General features: G+C 44.6%; 1 protein-coding gene across 4 annotated transcripts in view; it reads left to right on the forward strand.

Annotated features, from left to right (window-relative positions):
• The window catches only part of LOC147117264 (maternal DNA replication licensing factor mcm6-like), an 88,779-nt gene that overhangs the window by 26,366 nt on the left and 47,091 nt on the right, over positions 1-15,322 (forward strand). For all 4 annotated transcript variants that reach the window (XR_015078406.1, XM_085988085.1, XM_085988083.1 and 1 more), the window contains exon 9: positions 14,253-14,394. Coding sequence is in view for 3 of the 4 variants with exons in the window: in XM_085988085.1 (XP_085844211.1) it covers positions 14,253-14,394 (142 nt within the window). In the remaining variant the exon portion in view is untranslated. The remainder of the gene's footprint in view (positions 1-14,252; positions 14,395-15,322) is intronic.

A 15,322-nucleotide genomic window follows, 5' to 3' on the forward strand; every position in this document is an offset into this window, starting at 1 on the left:
TACCCACCCACTACTCTCATCACCCCCGGAAGAACATCGACCAACGGTACCCCCACCAACTACCCCTTCAACAACCCTGGTGGCACCCCCGGCAGAGACCCAGGAGGCCACCGGGGACACCCAGCCGACACCCGCGGCACCACAACAGCCACGTCGGTCGCAGAAGACTATCAAACCCCCGAACAGACTAAATCGATAGAAGGGGTGAATGTGATGAAATATTCGATTCATCACTCATCAGTATTTCTCTGCCTGTGACTGTGGTTGGTTTCAGTTTCATTTCCATTGTATTGTACTGTGTGTAGGGCTCCGCCCATACCTGGCTCCTATGTAAGCTGGCCCAGCCTGCAGCACATCCAGTACGGCAGACCTCTGGATGGAACATACATTCTCCTCTGTGTTACCTTCTAAGTCAATAAAAGCCTTGTTTTGTTTCGCTAACATCAAGTCTCGGATTTATTGAGGCACATCATCCCTCCCTCTCCTCCCCCCCCGAGTGTTAGACCTCCGTTTTCACTTGAGAGTTCCTCATTCCACGGTCTGAGCTAAGAGTTCTTTAGCTTTGCCTTTGATTCTCTTTTTAGAGGTGGGCCTGAGGTAGGATATGGACAAGACCATTTAACGTATAGAGGTGCCCCTTAAAACAAGGTGCCCAATGGCATGTCAAGTTCTCTGTCTAAACTATGGAAAACAGGTCAACCCTCCTGTTATATCTCTCCTGTCAGGATCGTCTCTCAACCATTACACATGCTTTCTGTACTTGACCAATCATAGCCTTTCAGCATATTGAGGACTGTCGTCCCTTATCTCATCTGGCCCTTTCCTTACAAAGCAATAGTCTCTTATCTCATCCTGTCTTGTCCCCCCTGGTGCAGCCAGTGCCGGTACCAGGCACAGCTTTGGGCCATTAAATCAGAGGCCCAAGCCAGAGCTGTCTTACACAACCAGCTGCCATCCAAACTATCTCCCCTTAATCTAACAGACTATTCCTGTCATTGGGAAAATGCTGGAATCAGTTATTAAGGAGGTAATAGAAAATCATAAGACAATCGAGCAGAGTCAACATGGTTTTATGAAAGGGAAATAGTGTTTGACAAATTTGCTAAAGTTCTTTGAGGATGTAACAAACAGGGTGGATCAAGGGGAACCAGTAGATGTAGTGTATTTGGATTTCCAGAAAGCATTTGATAAGGTGCCACATAAAAGGTTACTATAAGAGCGCACGGGGTTGGGGGTAATATATTGGCATGGATAGGGGATTGGCTAGCTAACAGAAAACAGTCGGGATAAATGGGTCACTTTCCGGTTGGCAGTCAGTAACTAGTGGGGTGCCATAGGGATCATTGCTGGGGCCTCAACTATTTAAAATCTATATTAATGACTTGGACGAAGGGACTGAGTGTATTGTAGCCAAATTTGCTGATGATGCAAAGATAGGTGGGAAAGCAAATTGTGAGGAGGACACAGTCTGTAAAGGGATATAGATAGGTTAAGTGAGTGGGCAAAAATTTGGCAGATGGCATATAATGTGGGAAAATGTGAGGTTATCCACTTTGGAAGGAAGGATGAAAAAGCAAATTATTATTTAAATGGAGTGAGACTACAAAATACTGTGGTACAGAGGGATCTGGGGGTCCTAGTACATGAAACACAAAAAGTTAGCATGCAGGTACAGCAAGTAATCAGGAAGGCTAATGGAATGTTGGCCTTTATTGCAAGGAGTATGGAGTATAAAAGTAGGGCAGTTTTGATGCAACTTTACAGGGTGCTGGTGAGACCGCACCTGGAGTACTGCATACAGTTTTGGTCTCTATTTAAGGAGGGATATACTTGCATTGGAGGCAGTGCAGAGAAGGTTCACTAGGTTGATTCCTGGGATGAAGGGGTTGACGTATGATGAAAGATTGAGCAGGTTAGGCCTATACTCATTGAAGTTTAGAAGAATGAGAGGTGATCTTATTGAAACATATAAGATTCTGAGGGGGATTGACGGTGGATGCAGGGAGGATGTTTTCCCCTAGTGGGGGAATCTAGAACTAGGGGGCACAGCTTCAGAATAAGGGGTCACCCATTGAAGACGGAGATGAGGAGGAATTTCTTCTGAGGGTCGTGAATCTTTGGAATTCTCTACCCCATAGAGCTGTGGAGGTGGAATCATTAAAAAAAAATATATATATTTCCCTGGTTGTCCTGAGAAGGTGATGGTGGAATTTTCTTTGAACCATTGAAGTTCTTGTGATAATGGCACTCCCATGATGGTGCTAAGTAGCAAATTCCAGAATATTGACCCAACGATGGTGAAGGAATAGCATTTATGTCTGAGTCCGGATGGTGCATGACTTGGAAGCAATCTAGCTGATGATGTTCCCATAAAATTTCTGCTCTTGTTCTTGGTGGTGGGGATTGCAGGGCTGGGAGCTTCTGTCAAAGTAAGATTCGCAAGTTGCTGGAGTGCATCCTGTAGATAGTACACACTGTAGCCACAATATGTACTATGATGGAGGGGATGGATATTGAGTCAATTGCTGGGCACCAATTGAGCAGACTGCTCTCCTGGATGGTGTTGAGCTGCTTATGTTGCACCTGCATCTATTCAGGCAAGTGGTGAATATCCAATCACATTCCTGCATTGAGCTTTGTAGATGGTGGAGAAGCTTTGATTGATCAGGATGTGATTCACTCATTAAAGAGTCTTCTCTCTCTCAGGCAGTCCCTCGGAACCGAGGATGACTTGCTTCCACGCTAAAAATGAGTTCTCAGGTGACTGAGTCCAATGCAGGACCTACAGTCTCTGTCACAGGAGGGGCAGACGGTGGTTGAAGGGGCAGGTGGGTGGGGTGCTTGGGTTGATGTGCGCTCCTTCCGCTGTTTGCGCTTGGCTTCTGCTTGCTCCTGCGAAGAGACTTGAGGTATTCAGCGCCTTCCCGGATGCTTCTCCTCCACTTTGTGCAGTCTTGGGCCAGGGATTCCCAGGTGTCAGTGGGGATGTTGCACTTTTTCAAGGAGGCTTTGTAAACCATGAGATTAGTGCTGGGTTTGAGGTCCTGGTCTTCAAACACTCTCCTCCTCAGGCGACCAAAGGCTGCACTGGCACACTGAAGATGGTGTTGGACTTGGTCATCGACGTCTGCCCTTGTTGACAGTAGGCTCCCGAAGTATGGAAAGTGGTCCACATTGTCCAAGGCCTCATTGTGGATTTTGATAATTGGGGGGGCAGTACTGTGTGGCGGGGGCAAGTTGGTAGAGGACCTTTGTCTTACGGATGTTTAGTGTAAGGGCCATGCTCTCGTACGCTTCAGTGAAGGTGTTGATGATGGTTTGGAGTTTGACCTCGGAGTGTGCACAGACGCAAGCGTCGTCTGCATACTGTAATTCGATCAGAGGATGGGATGACCTTGGATCTGGACTGGAGGTGACCAAGGTTGAACAGTTTCCTGTTTGTTCTGTAGATTAGCTCCACTAAAGCAGGGAACTTACTGAGGATGAGATGGAGCATTGCAGCAAATGAGCATTCACTCTAAGAGTACCCAGCCTCTTGTAGCCAGGATGTTGAAATGGCGGGTCCAGTTAAGCTTCTGCTCAATAGTAACCCTAGGATGTTAATGATGGGGGACCCAGTGATTGTTGTAGGCTGGCATGGGTGCTTCATTATCAGAAGTGTGAATAAGAATCATCAGTTAACCACCTCATTCCTGATCTTGCATGGGAGGGGAGATCTTTGCTGAAGCAGCTGAAGATAACTGGGCTGAGAGCTCTTCCCTGAGGAACTCGTGTATTGGAGCAGTGATTGGCTTCTGACAACCACAACCATCTTCCTTTGTGCCAGCTAGGCTCCAGCCATTGTAGGATTTTCTCTGGCCCACTCTGACCTTAGTTTTCCTAGCGCTTCTTGATTCAGAATTCAGGTTTTGCATCCGTATTTGGCTATGATGAGGTCTGAAGCCGAGTGATTTTAGCAGAACTCAGACTGAGCATCAGTGCGCATGTTTATTGCTGAATAAGTATAGCTTGATGGCACAAGGGGAAATGAGATGGAAGTATTGGGCTGAAAGAGCCCAAATCAAATAAAGCTCAAGGAATAGATGGTATCTGTCCCTGAATGCTGAGATTGAGGAAATCTGTAATGCATTGACTGTCCTTATGAGAGCTACTGAACTTTGGGAAGGTGCTAGTACATTGGAAATAGGTTAACATGGTTTCCATTTTCAAAAAGGTGACAAAAATATTTAATTTAACACTTTTACTTTCGTCTTTGTTTAATCCAAGTTATTTTTCCTCTTTTGATTCGGCACTTTACAGCCTTCTAGACTCAACATCGAGTTTAACAATTTCAGACCATAACCTCGGCCCTATTTTTTTCATTTCAATTTTTTTCTCATGGCAGCTGTCAATCATTCTGCCATTGCCATTTACACTTCATCTAGAATCATCTTTTGTTTCTTAACTTGTCCCATTACCATCTCCTTTTTGCCTTGCACCATCATCCCTTTGGTCTCTTAATCTCGCCTGCCTTCCACCCTACCACAGACCTTCCCTTTTTGTTCTTTCCTCCCCTGCCCTACACTTGCTTAAAAACCTGTTCCATCTCCAACATTTTCCAGTTCTGATGAAGAGTCATCGACCTGAAACGTTAACTCTGTTTCTCTCTCTCCACAGATGCTGCCTGACTTGCTGAGTTTTTCTCACTCACACTCCTTAAATCTCATTAGTTAAGGAGGTAGGCTGTTGGTCCCAGATGCTCCATTGTCATCGCCATGCCATTATCGGATCACATTTCCAGCATGTTATGGTGCAAATTATATTCGAGCTGAAGGGTGCAAGAAAAAGTCTAACTAACGGTGCATGCAGCGAGATGCCCTGCTCCAGCAAGATTTAGCCCAATATGTTTTAAACCGACTAGGGACAGGTCATATTGGATTTAGTCATTAGTACCAAACCAAAATTGATTAACAAATAAAGGAGCTTTTTGCAAATGGTGACCATAATATGATTTGAGAGCAAGGAAAAGTCACAAACTAGGGTTTTAAATTTAAATTAGGCAAGCTACTTGAAAATAAATTGAGTGGGACAACAGGATACAGGTTCAAACCATCAAAAGGCAAATTTAGAAATGATCAGAAATGTTTCAATGATCAACAATTGGAATGGATTCCCAAATAGAGTAGTGCAGGTGAAGAAAGAACTTTCAATTATATGGCCGCTTTCACAACCTCAAATGCTCTAAAGTGCTTCACCACAAATCAAAAACTTTGAGGTGTAGCCACTGTTGTAATGTGGCAGCCAATTTGTCCCCAACAAGTAACAAACAAGAATGAAATAAATAACCAGAATTTTTTTTCATAATGATGTTGGTCAGGATACCAGGAGAATTCTCCTGCTCTTCAAATAGTGCTGTGGCATCTTTTATGTCCGTCTGAGAGGGCAGATGGGGGCCTTGTTTTAATGTCTCCTCCGAGAGACAGCACTCCCTCAGTAATGCAATGAAGTTTCAACCTAGGTTGTGAGCTCAAATCATGTAGGGCTTGAACCCTTCTGACTCGGGCAAGACTGTTGCACCAAGCCATGGCTGACACTGAAAACCCTAGAATTATATTGGAATCAATTGGATGCTTCATTAGTGAGACTGTAGGGTCTTTGTATGGATGAACTAAGATGTGTTTATGTTGTGATTTATTCAAGATACTCTAACATATGCTGAGAAAAATTGTAGAATTGTACTTGTGTAGTTCTGTTCAACCACTGGAGGACAGTAGCATACCATGTAAACCTGCAGCTAATAAACAGTCGCAGAGACTATTTCCATTAATGTGAGTTAATTATCCATGGGTTTGTTTAAGAAGCCAAAGTGCAACATTTTCAGCTGGTGCATTTACTATTTAAAACTACTTGTCTTTTTTAAAAAGGGGCAACATAATTAGGAAATCAATTGATTTAGACGGCGATGTTTATTCTACCAATTTTCTCCATTGCTTCCTTTTGCTGGAGTATAGCTCCATGTGACTAGAACCATTCTATGCCTTGTGTAGGTTTCCATTCGTCATAGTTGAGCCCAGTGAGTGTCATCATGCACACCTGATCATGCATTCACGTTCTAGCGGAATAGGGATCAGGAATGGAACATCTCCACGCTCTTCAGCTAGAATTGAGTTAGCTGGCTGAATGGAGATGCTCCTGTGTTAGGGCAGCCTGCTGACATTCACTTTGTAGACTCACTTGGGTGAGGCAGACAGTGCCTGTGGAATTATACCTAAGCAAGGATTTATACTTTAAGGAGAGAGCATAAAGTATCCTGAATAGAATTTCATGTGGCCAACCATGTGTTTGATGGTGAAATTAACCAAATAACTAATTGAAGGAAGGTATTAAGATACCTAACAGATGTCATGGTCAAGTAGACATCTCCTTTTAATGTGTCTGCACACAAATATTATTTGTTATAAGCACAGGTTTTTCTTTGTGTCTCGTATATAATGGAATTCCACTCTGGTTTGTGTGATGCATTGCAAAGCACCACTACTCCACAAGTCTTAGTAATCCTTCCTCAATTATAGTTTTCTTGTATAGTGATAAAACATGATAATTTGCTGAGCTCTAATAGGTGGGTTGTTGTAATAAGCAAACTGTGTATCTGAGCAGATGGTGTTTGGTGGATGTAATGAGCCTGATCCTGGCCAACTGACCTTCAATGAGGTCCAATTTCCCTCCATACAGCTTTTCTTCACTACTGCAACGATTAAGCTGCAAATGTTAAGTTCTGTCCTTGCAGATTAGAATGCAGTTAAGAATATTTATGGTTCTTGATTTAGTCACATAATAAAATTAAAGTTTATAAGCTATTTGAATTCAGAACTAATGTGTTAGAAATAGAGGGAGCAAACTGAGCAGGAAAAGATGCTTTAAGCAGAAATTGGAGAATCAACACTCGTGTTCATAAAATAAAAAAGGAAGTGGATCAACACTTAATGAAAAAATTGAAAAGGGGAGGGGAAAGAGGTTAAATCCATAGCTTTTTGAGGGCCTGCTAAAGTGCGATGGGCCGAATGGCTGTCTTCTGTACTGTAAAATTCTATGATTGTAAATGCAGAGAAAATTTAAAAGACATTGGCCCAGAAATTGGTGTCGGGGGGCTTCCCGCGGGTGTAAGGCCCCGACCTACACTTACATAGCGCGCCGACAGTTTAAGCCTGGCCCTGCGTGGATTTCCTGTCAGTGGCCCGGTTCAGCTCCCGGCGCACTGTGCTTGCATGATCCAGCAGTGTAGTTAGTTCGATGAGCCGGCTGGGATCACGTGAGCACTGGGCAACCAATCGGAGGTTTCAAAAGTTCATTCATGCGTTTGATAGTGTGAACTGTCAAACTCATGAAAACTCCGGGTGCCCAAAACAGTACTTAAACTTCAAATGAAAGTTTAAAAAAAAAAAAATCCCACTAATTAAATGAACTATTAATAACTGTAAAAAACTATTTAAAACAATTATTCAAATTTTTGAAAAATAATTTTTTAACAAATCAGGTCTAAAAATACACTTACCTTAATGTAAATTCTTTAAAAATAATAAACCTGTGGGGGGAAAAAAAATTCTAAATTTAATAGACCACTTACCTTTTAAAATTAAGTCCTTACATCTGCTTTTTTCACGCGTAAAAACCGGAGGCCTTCACGCACGGGCAAAGCTTTAAAAAAAGGAATTTCAGCGCGCACGTGCAGACTCCTGCGTGCACGCAACCTCTGAACCCCTTGGTCCAGAGGAAAGGAAATGCCGGTTTTCCACGCATGCGCTGTGCATGCTGAAAACTGGCACTTCCATCGGGCCCACGTGTGAGTACCCCGTCTGTACTCATGTGTTGGGACCTGAATTACTGGGCCATTAAAAATCCAAAAAATGCAATTAGGAAAAACAAAATACAGAATTGATGAATTAAAAAAAAAAGACAGGCAAAAGAAAATGGCACCGAGGGATTCAGCTGACGTGAGTGAAAAGCTTGAGTGTTTTATTATCCTCCGGATGCAGATTTTTTTGTTGTTGTAGGTATTCCAATCAAATGTATGTAAAGTGGATATAGCAGTCTTTATAAATTGGGGGTATTTTAGGACAAGGGCAAGGGGTGGGGGTTTGAATTTTTTTTTATTAAAAATGGGAAACCCGCCTCCAATGCGCCCACTTCCCATTTTAACGGCAATGGATTGAAGGGTGGTTGTCCAAACTGCTCTGTGGCGGTGGGTCCCAAACTTAAATATTTTAATGAGGCTGCGTGCCTCACATTTTAGCACTCTTAGATTTGACGCTGACCAGCCAGGTTTTCTAGGCTGCGAACAGCTGGATGGAACAGGGAAGTGCTTTTCCAGCACGGTTTGTGGGCCAGGAGGAGCAGGAGTGCTTTCCTCCGGTGCAACAAGCTAATCTGTTAATCTTCGATGTGCTGGTGCACGCCCCCCACGATCTCCGACTCCCACCTTTCTCTTCCCCGCCCCCCCCCCCCCCCCCCGCATGTCCAACCCCAGCCTCGATCTCTCCCTCCACTCCGCTCCCTGCCTGGTGCCGCAGGCCTACCCTCCTGATGGCCAGCTAGCCCCTCAATCTGGCTGGCTGTGGTCAGGAAGCGGATTCATGAATTTAAATAAGGTCCTGACTTTAAATTTGACAGGATTTCCAGGAAACCCATAATTCTGGGTTTCCTGGCCCAGTGTCTGAGGACAATGTAATGTATATACCTTTTAAGGGGGGAACTATCTTTTACAGCTCATGTATACTGCAGTCCTGGCAGTGACCACACCTGTATATAGCACTGAGCAGTAATCTGTACAGATCAGTTCCCGTGTGAGCCACTTTGAGTAACCACCTGTTGTACCGTTCTCCTGCAGTCTGTGTCTTGTACACGGACACAACATTGGCAACAAGGCAAGTTCGAACCTACCTGCAACTCCATTACCTCCCGGGGATTCGTTCCTGGAGATCAGTGGATTGGAGGTCAAGGCCAGAGACTTGGGCGTCGACCACGGGCAACCGCCCAGTCATCCAGCAGAGACTTGAGAATTGCGGGGGAGGCTGTCGAGAGCCAGGCTTGGCTTTCCAGTCGAGGTGGTCCAGCGAAACTGGCTGGCAACAGGTAGTGCGCAGACCCTTCCCGGCCAGCGGCGGGCTAGAGCCCGACCGAGCGGCACAGCAAAGGGCCAGAGATTGAGAGAAAAAAAGCGCGGGAAGACGCCATTTTAAACCACACCCAAAATGCCGATGAGTGGCAGTATCACCGCATTTGCAATGAAGTCGAAGATTGGACTACATATGTCGAATGAATAGAGGTATACTGCAAGGCAAATGAGGTGTCAGATGACAAAGCGTCGGTATTGTTAAATTTAATGGGTGCAAAGACGTTTGGTTTATTACGAAATCTAAACCCCAACGAAGCCAATGGAAGAGTTTTGAAGATATAGTAACGATACTACAGGAACATTTAAACCCCACACCGCTGCTGATAGCAGAAAGATTCAAGTTTCACAAACGGAACCAGCATAAGGATGAAAGCAATGCTGAATATTTAACAGAACTGCGCAAACTATCGAAACACTGCCAGTTTGGAGCGGGACTGGCAGATGCCTTAAGGGACAAGTTTGTGTGTGGGCTTCAAAGTGAAGGAACCCAGAAACGGCTTTTATCTGAAAAGGACCTTATGCTGGTAAAGGCTTTCAGCATTGTGGTATCATATGAAGTGGCAGCACGGGGCGCTGCAGAGATACAACAGACCGCAAGAATATGGCACAAACGAAATGTCATATGGAACAGAGAAGTGCTATCGCTGCGGCAGAACAACACATGACCAGAATGATTGCTGGTTCAAAGACAGTGTGCAGACAGTGTGGAAAAGTAGGACACATAGCATGAGTCTGCAGGTCGGGAAAGAGAACCAGCAATAAGAAACCTACCAAAGAAAAGTACAAGAAGGCACATAAGATGACGGAGAATAGTTCAGACAAACAAGAGTGATAATGACTCCGAAAACAGGGAACTGAGTTGTCTGAAACTACATAATGTGATCACAACGGAGGATCACCGAACCATTTGGGTCACTCTCAAGATAGCAGGAGTCAAGGTAAAGATGGAATTGGACACAGGATCAGCCCTAACCATCATAAACCGACGGGACGACGAGCGGCGATTCTCACACATACCCTTGAGAGAGACACAAATTATTTTGAAGACTTACACGGGGCAAAAAGTCTACCCCAAAGGAAAAATAAGGGTGACAGTTATATATAACGGTAAGGAAACACCAAAACTAGACATGTATGTATTGCAAGATGGAGGACCACCATTACTGGGATGTAAATGGATCTGGAAAATACAACTGGATTGGCATTCCATACAGGCACTGACGGTGGCTGACAAATAGGATGACGACGTCACACCTGGGCGACTGTCAAAGATCCTAACTGACGCGAAAGCAGTGTTCCAGCAAGGACTCGGAACAATAAAAGGCATGACCGCGACGATTAAAATTGAAGAAAACGCAAGCCCAAAATTTTTTAAGTCCACATCGGTACCTTATGTGATCCACCCAGCCGTCGAAGCAGAGCTGCAGAGTCTGGAACGTTCAGGTGTACTGTCCAAGGTAGACTGGAGCGAGTGGGCTACACCCATCGTCCCTGTGATGAAAAAGTCATTGAGCAGCACGCCTGGGGAACCAAGGAAGGTTCGCATCTGTGGGGACTTTAAGGTAACAGTGACCCCGGTCCTTCACACCGTACAATATCCACTTCTGCGGATTGAAGATATTTTCGCCTCGCTATCTGGAGGGAAACGCTTCACTAAGAAGCATCTAAAAAAATACCTCACAATCAACACCCATAAAGGTCTCTACCAATACAACCGGCTGGTATTCGGGGTAGCATCAGCTCCGGCTATTTGGCAGAGGGCAATGGAACAAGTCCTGCAAGGGATCCCAGGGACCCAGTGTTATTTGGACGACATCCTGGTCACCGGGCGAAAATGACACTGATCACCTTGCCAACCTGGAGCAGGTGCTCACTAGATTGCAGGAATATGGGCTCCGAGCTAACTGCCCCAACTGCGAGTTTTTTAGAAAACAGATCTCGTATTGTGGCCACGTTATCGATAGAGGGGTTACATAAGTCCCCAGGGAAGATTGAGGCAGTAGTCAAGGCTCCAGCACCGGAAAATGTGTCACAACTGAGGTCGTTCCTCGGGCTGGTAAACTGCTACCATAAGTTCTTGCCAAATTTGTCTACAATACTACACCCACTGAACACCCTACTGCAAACTGGGGTGCCATGGAAGTGGAGTGACGAATGTAGACAAGCTTTCCAGAAGAGCAAAACACTAATCACATCGAAAGAGGTATTGGCCCATTGCAACCCGGCATTAGCAATTCAGTTGGCATGTGATGCGTCACCCTATGGCATTGGAGCAGTGCTGTCGCACAAATTCTCGGACGGCTCAGAGAGGCCAATAGCCTTTGTATCACGATCACTAACCTCAGCCAAGCGTAACTACGCCCAGATTGACAGGGAGGCCCTCGGCCTAGTGTGGGGAGTGAAAAAGTTCAATCACTATCTGCACGGGCAGAAATTCACCTTGCTGACTGATCACCAGCCTCTTGTCTCCATTTTTAATCCGAAGGACGGCGTTCCGGTGATGGCTGCGCAACGACTACAAAGATGGTCACTGTTTCTAGGGGCGCACCACTGAGATTGAATATAAGGGCACGAAACAGCATGGAAATGCTGATTGGCTATCACGCCTGCCACTGCCGATTGCGGAGGAAGCACCAGCAGTGGATCCTGTCGAAATATTCCATTCGACTATAGTTGAATGCCTACCGGTAACTAACGCTTGTATCGAAAAGGAAACCCGAAATGACCCAACACTGTCTCGGGTATATGATTTGACGGTGAAGGGGTGGCCAGCACATGGCGACTCACTGTTGCCAGCATTCTCGACAAGGAGAGAACAGCTGTCAGTGTGCCGGGGAACCTTGATGTGTGGATCCCGAGTGGTAATTCCACCCAAGTTAAAGGATAGAGTGCTCAATGAGCTTCATGAGGGTCATCGGGGAGGGGTAAAAATGAAAAGCCTAGCCAGGGCTTGTGTGGTGGCCGTGAATCGATAAACAAATCGAGGACCTGACCAAGAGCTGCTCAGGATGCCAGAAAGTCCAAAATGCACCACCACAGGCTCCTCTACACCCATGGGAGTGGCCCTCATCTCCATGGCAACGGGTGCATATTGATTTTGCTGGTCCATTCATGGACTCAATGTTTTTAATAGCCGTGGATGCGCACTCGATGGCCTGAGGTCATCAAAATGTCCTCCACCACCACGGAGAAAACTATTGCAGTCCTACGGACCATTTTTGCCAGGAATAGCTTGCCAGAACAGATTTGCTCTGACAACGGACCACATTTTGTGTCCGAAGAGTTCCGGAGGTTCTTGAAAAAGAATGGGGTAAGGCATTACACATCCGCCCCGTATCATCCAGCCACAAATGGATTGGCTGAGAGGTTCGTACAAACCTTTAAGAAGGCAATAAAGGCTATGTACAATGACAACATTCCGCTGCAGCACAAGGTGGACAATTTCCTGTTCGCCTACCGGAATGCAACACATGCAGTCACCAACCAGGCCCCAGCCATGATGTTCTTTAACCGAAGGTTAAGACCTCGCCTGGATTTGCTCAGACCAAACGTACGAAGAGATGTTGAGAGTAAGCAATTCCAGCACATCCATGAGAAGCCAACAAGGAGCTTCAATGTAGGGCAACCGGTCTTGGCCCGTGACTACTGAACAGAAAAATGGCAGCCAGGCACGATATGCACACGGCAGGGCCCATTAATGTACACAGTGGACGTTGGGGAGAGCATCGTGAGGCGCCATGCTGACCAGATCCTAGAGTCACAGGAACAAGTCAACCCCATGCCTCGCCCATACGTACCTGGTGATGAACCCGACGTACAGGTCGCATCTACCCCAGAAACAGTAGCATCGGAAGCTGATGAACCAACCGACGACGGGGCCAGAATCGCCTCCGCTCCAAGAGCAAGACACTCGGGAAAGGCGCTATCCAGAAAGGATCAGGAAGCCTCCCCAAAGACTGAATATATAAATAGACTATTTTCAGCTAATGTTGCATGTTAAAAGTGTTAATTGTAATTTAGTTTGATGTTTAATTGTTAAATGAGTGTTATGGTACTGTTAATCTAAAAGGGGAGGAATTGTAATGTATATACCTTTTTAAGGGGGGAACTATCTTTTACAGCTCATGTATACTGCAGTACCGGCAGTGACCACACCTGTATATAACGCTGAGTAGTAATCTGTACAGATCAGTTCCTGTGTGAGCCATGTTGAGTAAACACCTGTTGTACCGTTCTCCTGTAGTCTGTGTCTTATACACACACAACAGACAACATTAAAAACACCCCCTTCCCCTTCCCGCCACTTATTATTGGGCCCATTGGCTCTCGGTTCCCAAATCTTATTTAAAATTCTCATGCTTTTGTTTAAATCTCTGTAGTCATGCCCTTCCCCATCTAGTGTAATATTCTTCAGCACTACAATCCCTTTATCAAATTCTGTTCTCCTCCTGTGTTTCCCCCCTCATGTCCATCTTTCTTCCCCCTTTGCTCCACCATTGATGGCTGTTCATTTATTGCTATGAACTGCGCTCTGGAATTTCCACCCTAAATCCCTCCACCTCTCCAATGCCCTCTCCTCACTTAAGACCCTTCTTAACCCACCTATTTAACCCCAGCTAATCACGCTTGCCCCTCCTCCCTCCTCCCTCTCCCCAATATCTGCCTTTGTACAGCATCCAATTTTCCTTCCACCTCTTTGTAGTACATGTGACTTTTTTCAAGTTAAAGGCACTAATGTGCAAGTTGACTTAAAAAAAAAAAAAGTCTGAAGTCTGCCCCAGTGATGGATGCATTTCTTTGAGTTGGTGCGATGACCTAACCAATAAAGGATTAAACGTTCAACATTAACTGAACATTATTGCAGCTCATCTAGAGTGGCTGATTGGGAAATAGCAATGCTTTGTATACTCAAATATTAACGGGAAATGCACCTTATTAATAATTCATAATACTATTTATTCTCAAACCATCTTCTAAGTATTTTGAACTGTAGCATGGTATCAGCATGTGAATTGTTGGCCAAATGTCCATTGGATGTTGTGCATATTGCATAAGTTATTGGAACTTTGTTCTGTTGTGCAATGTTTTTTGTTGTCCTCAGACACGTGGAAGAGTTTAGTCCTCGTGCTGTCTATACCAGCGGGAAAGCCAGCAGTGCTGCCGGCCTAACTGCAGCTGTAGTAAAAGATGAAGAGTCATATGGGTTTGTGATCGAGGCTGGTGCTTTGATGCTGGCTGACAACGTATGTGAATTTCTACTTTTACACCTTTAGAAACATAATGCCAACCAAGCCTAAAGTCTTGGAAGTGAAATACGAGTAAAGTAATTCTAAACGTTTGCGGGACTTGGCATCCCCAATATTATCTACTGAAGATGGTACCAAGAGAGGGAAAAAAACCACTTCAACAAAGATTTCCAGTTGATCCCATCAACACTAGGCGTCACATTACAGCTACTGATTTCACACGATACCTGTGCAAAGAGCAACCGGTGCCTCTGCCCAAAGGAGCTTTGTATTCAGATGCAAACAGGCAGGCGCACAGCTCCGCTTATCAAAGTTACAGTTTAACGTTTGATGGTGAGTAACAATACACATCTTACCGATTTAAAACATTCAAATAAAAGTTTAAAAAGTTTTTAGGTGGTCCACTGAATGACTTGGAAACTTTTATAACTTTGCCCATGGCACATAACCCAAGCAGTATGAATACATTTTGGAGGCAGTGTCACGCTTGGCGTTAGTGGAGTGTGAAATCAAATAATTGACCTGACTGGCAAGTTTGAAAAGGGCTTTGAGTTGATTCACATCTGAAACACATTCCCCTCGATGTAAAAGTGATCGAGTAATGACATGTAAAAGAATAATGCTTTATGAATATTTTACTAATTTTGTATTTGTCCTTTGTATTTATTTGCTACTGTTTTGCTGAATATATTTCTAAAGAACTGATTATGGTAAACCTGAGAAAATTCTAACTGATTAATTGAATACAACAACTTGTATTTATTGAATACAACAACTTGTATTTATATCGCCCCTTTTAATGTTGTAAAACGTCCCAAGTCGCTTCACAGGAGTGTTGAGACAAACAAAATTGAATACTACCTGGCTAGAATAATCAGGTTACAATGAAATTACTTGGAGCCTGAATGCTAATCTTTCATTGCTT

Source organism: Somniosus microcephalus, chromosome 5 (assembly GCF_052327205.1).
Source record: "Somniosus microcephalus isolate GS21.2 chromosome 5, FLI_Smic_1.0, whole genome shotgun sequence".
Classification (NCBI taxonomy): Eukaryota; Metazoa; Chordata; class Chondrichthyes; order Squaliformes; family Somniosidae; genus Somniosus; species Somniosus microcephalus.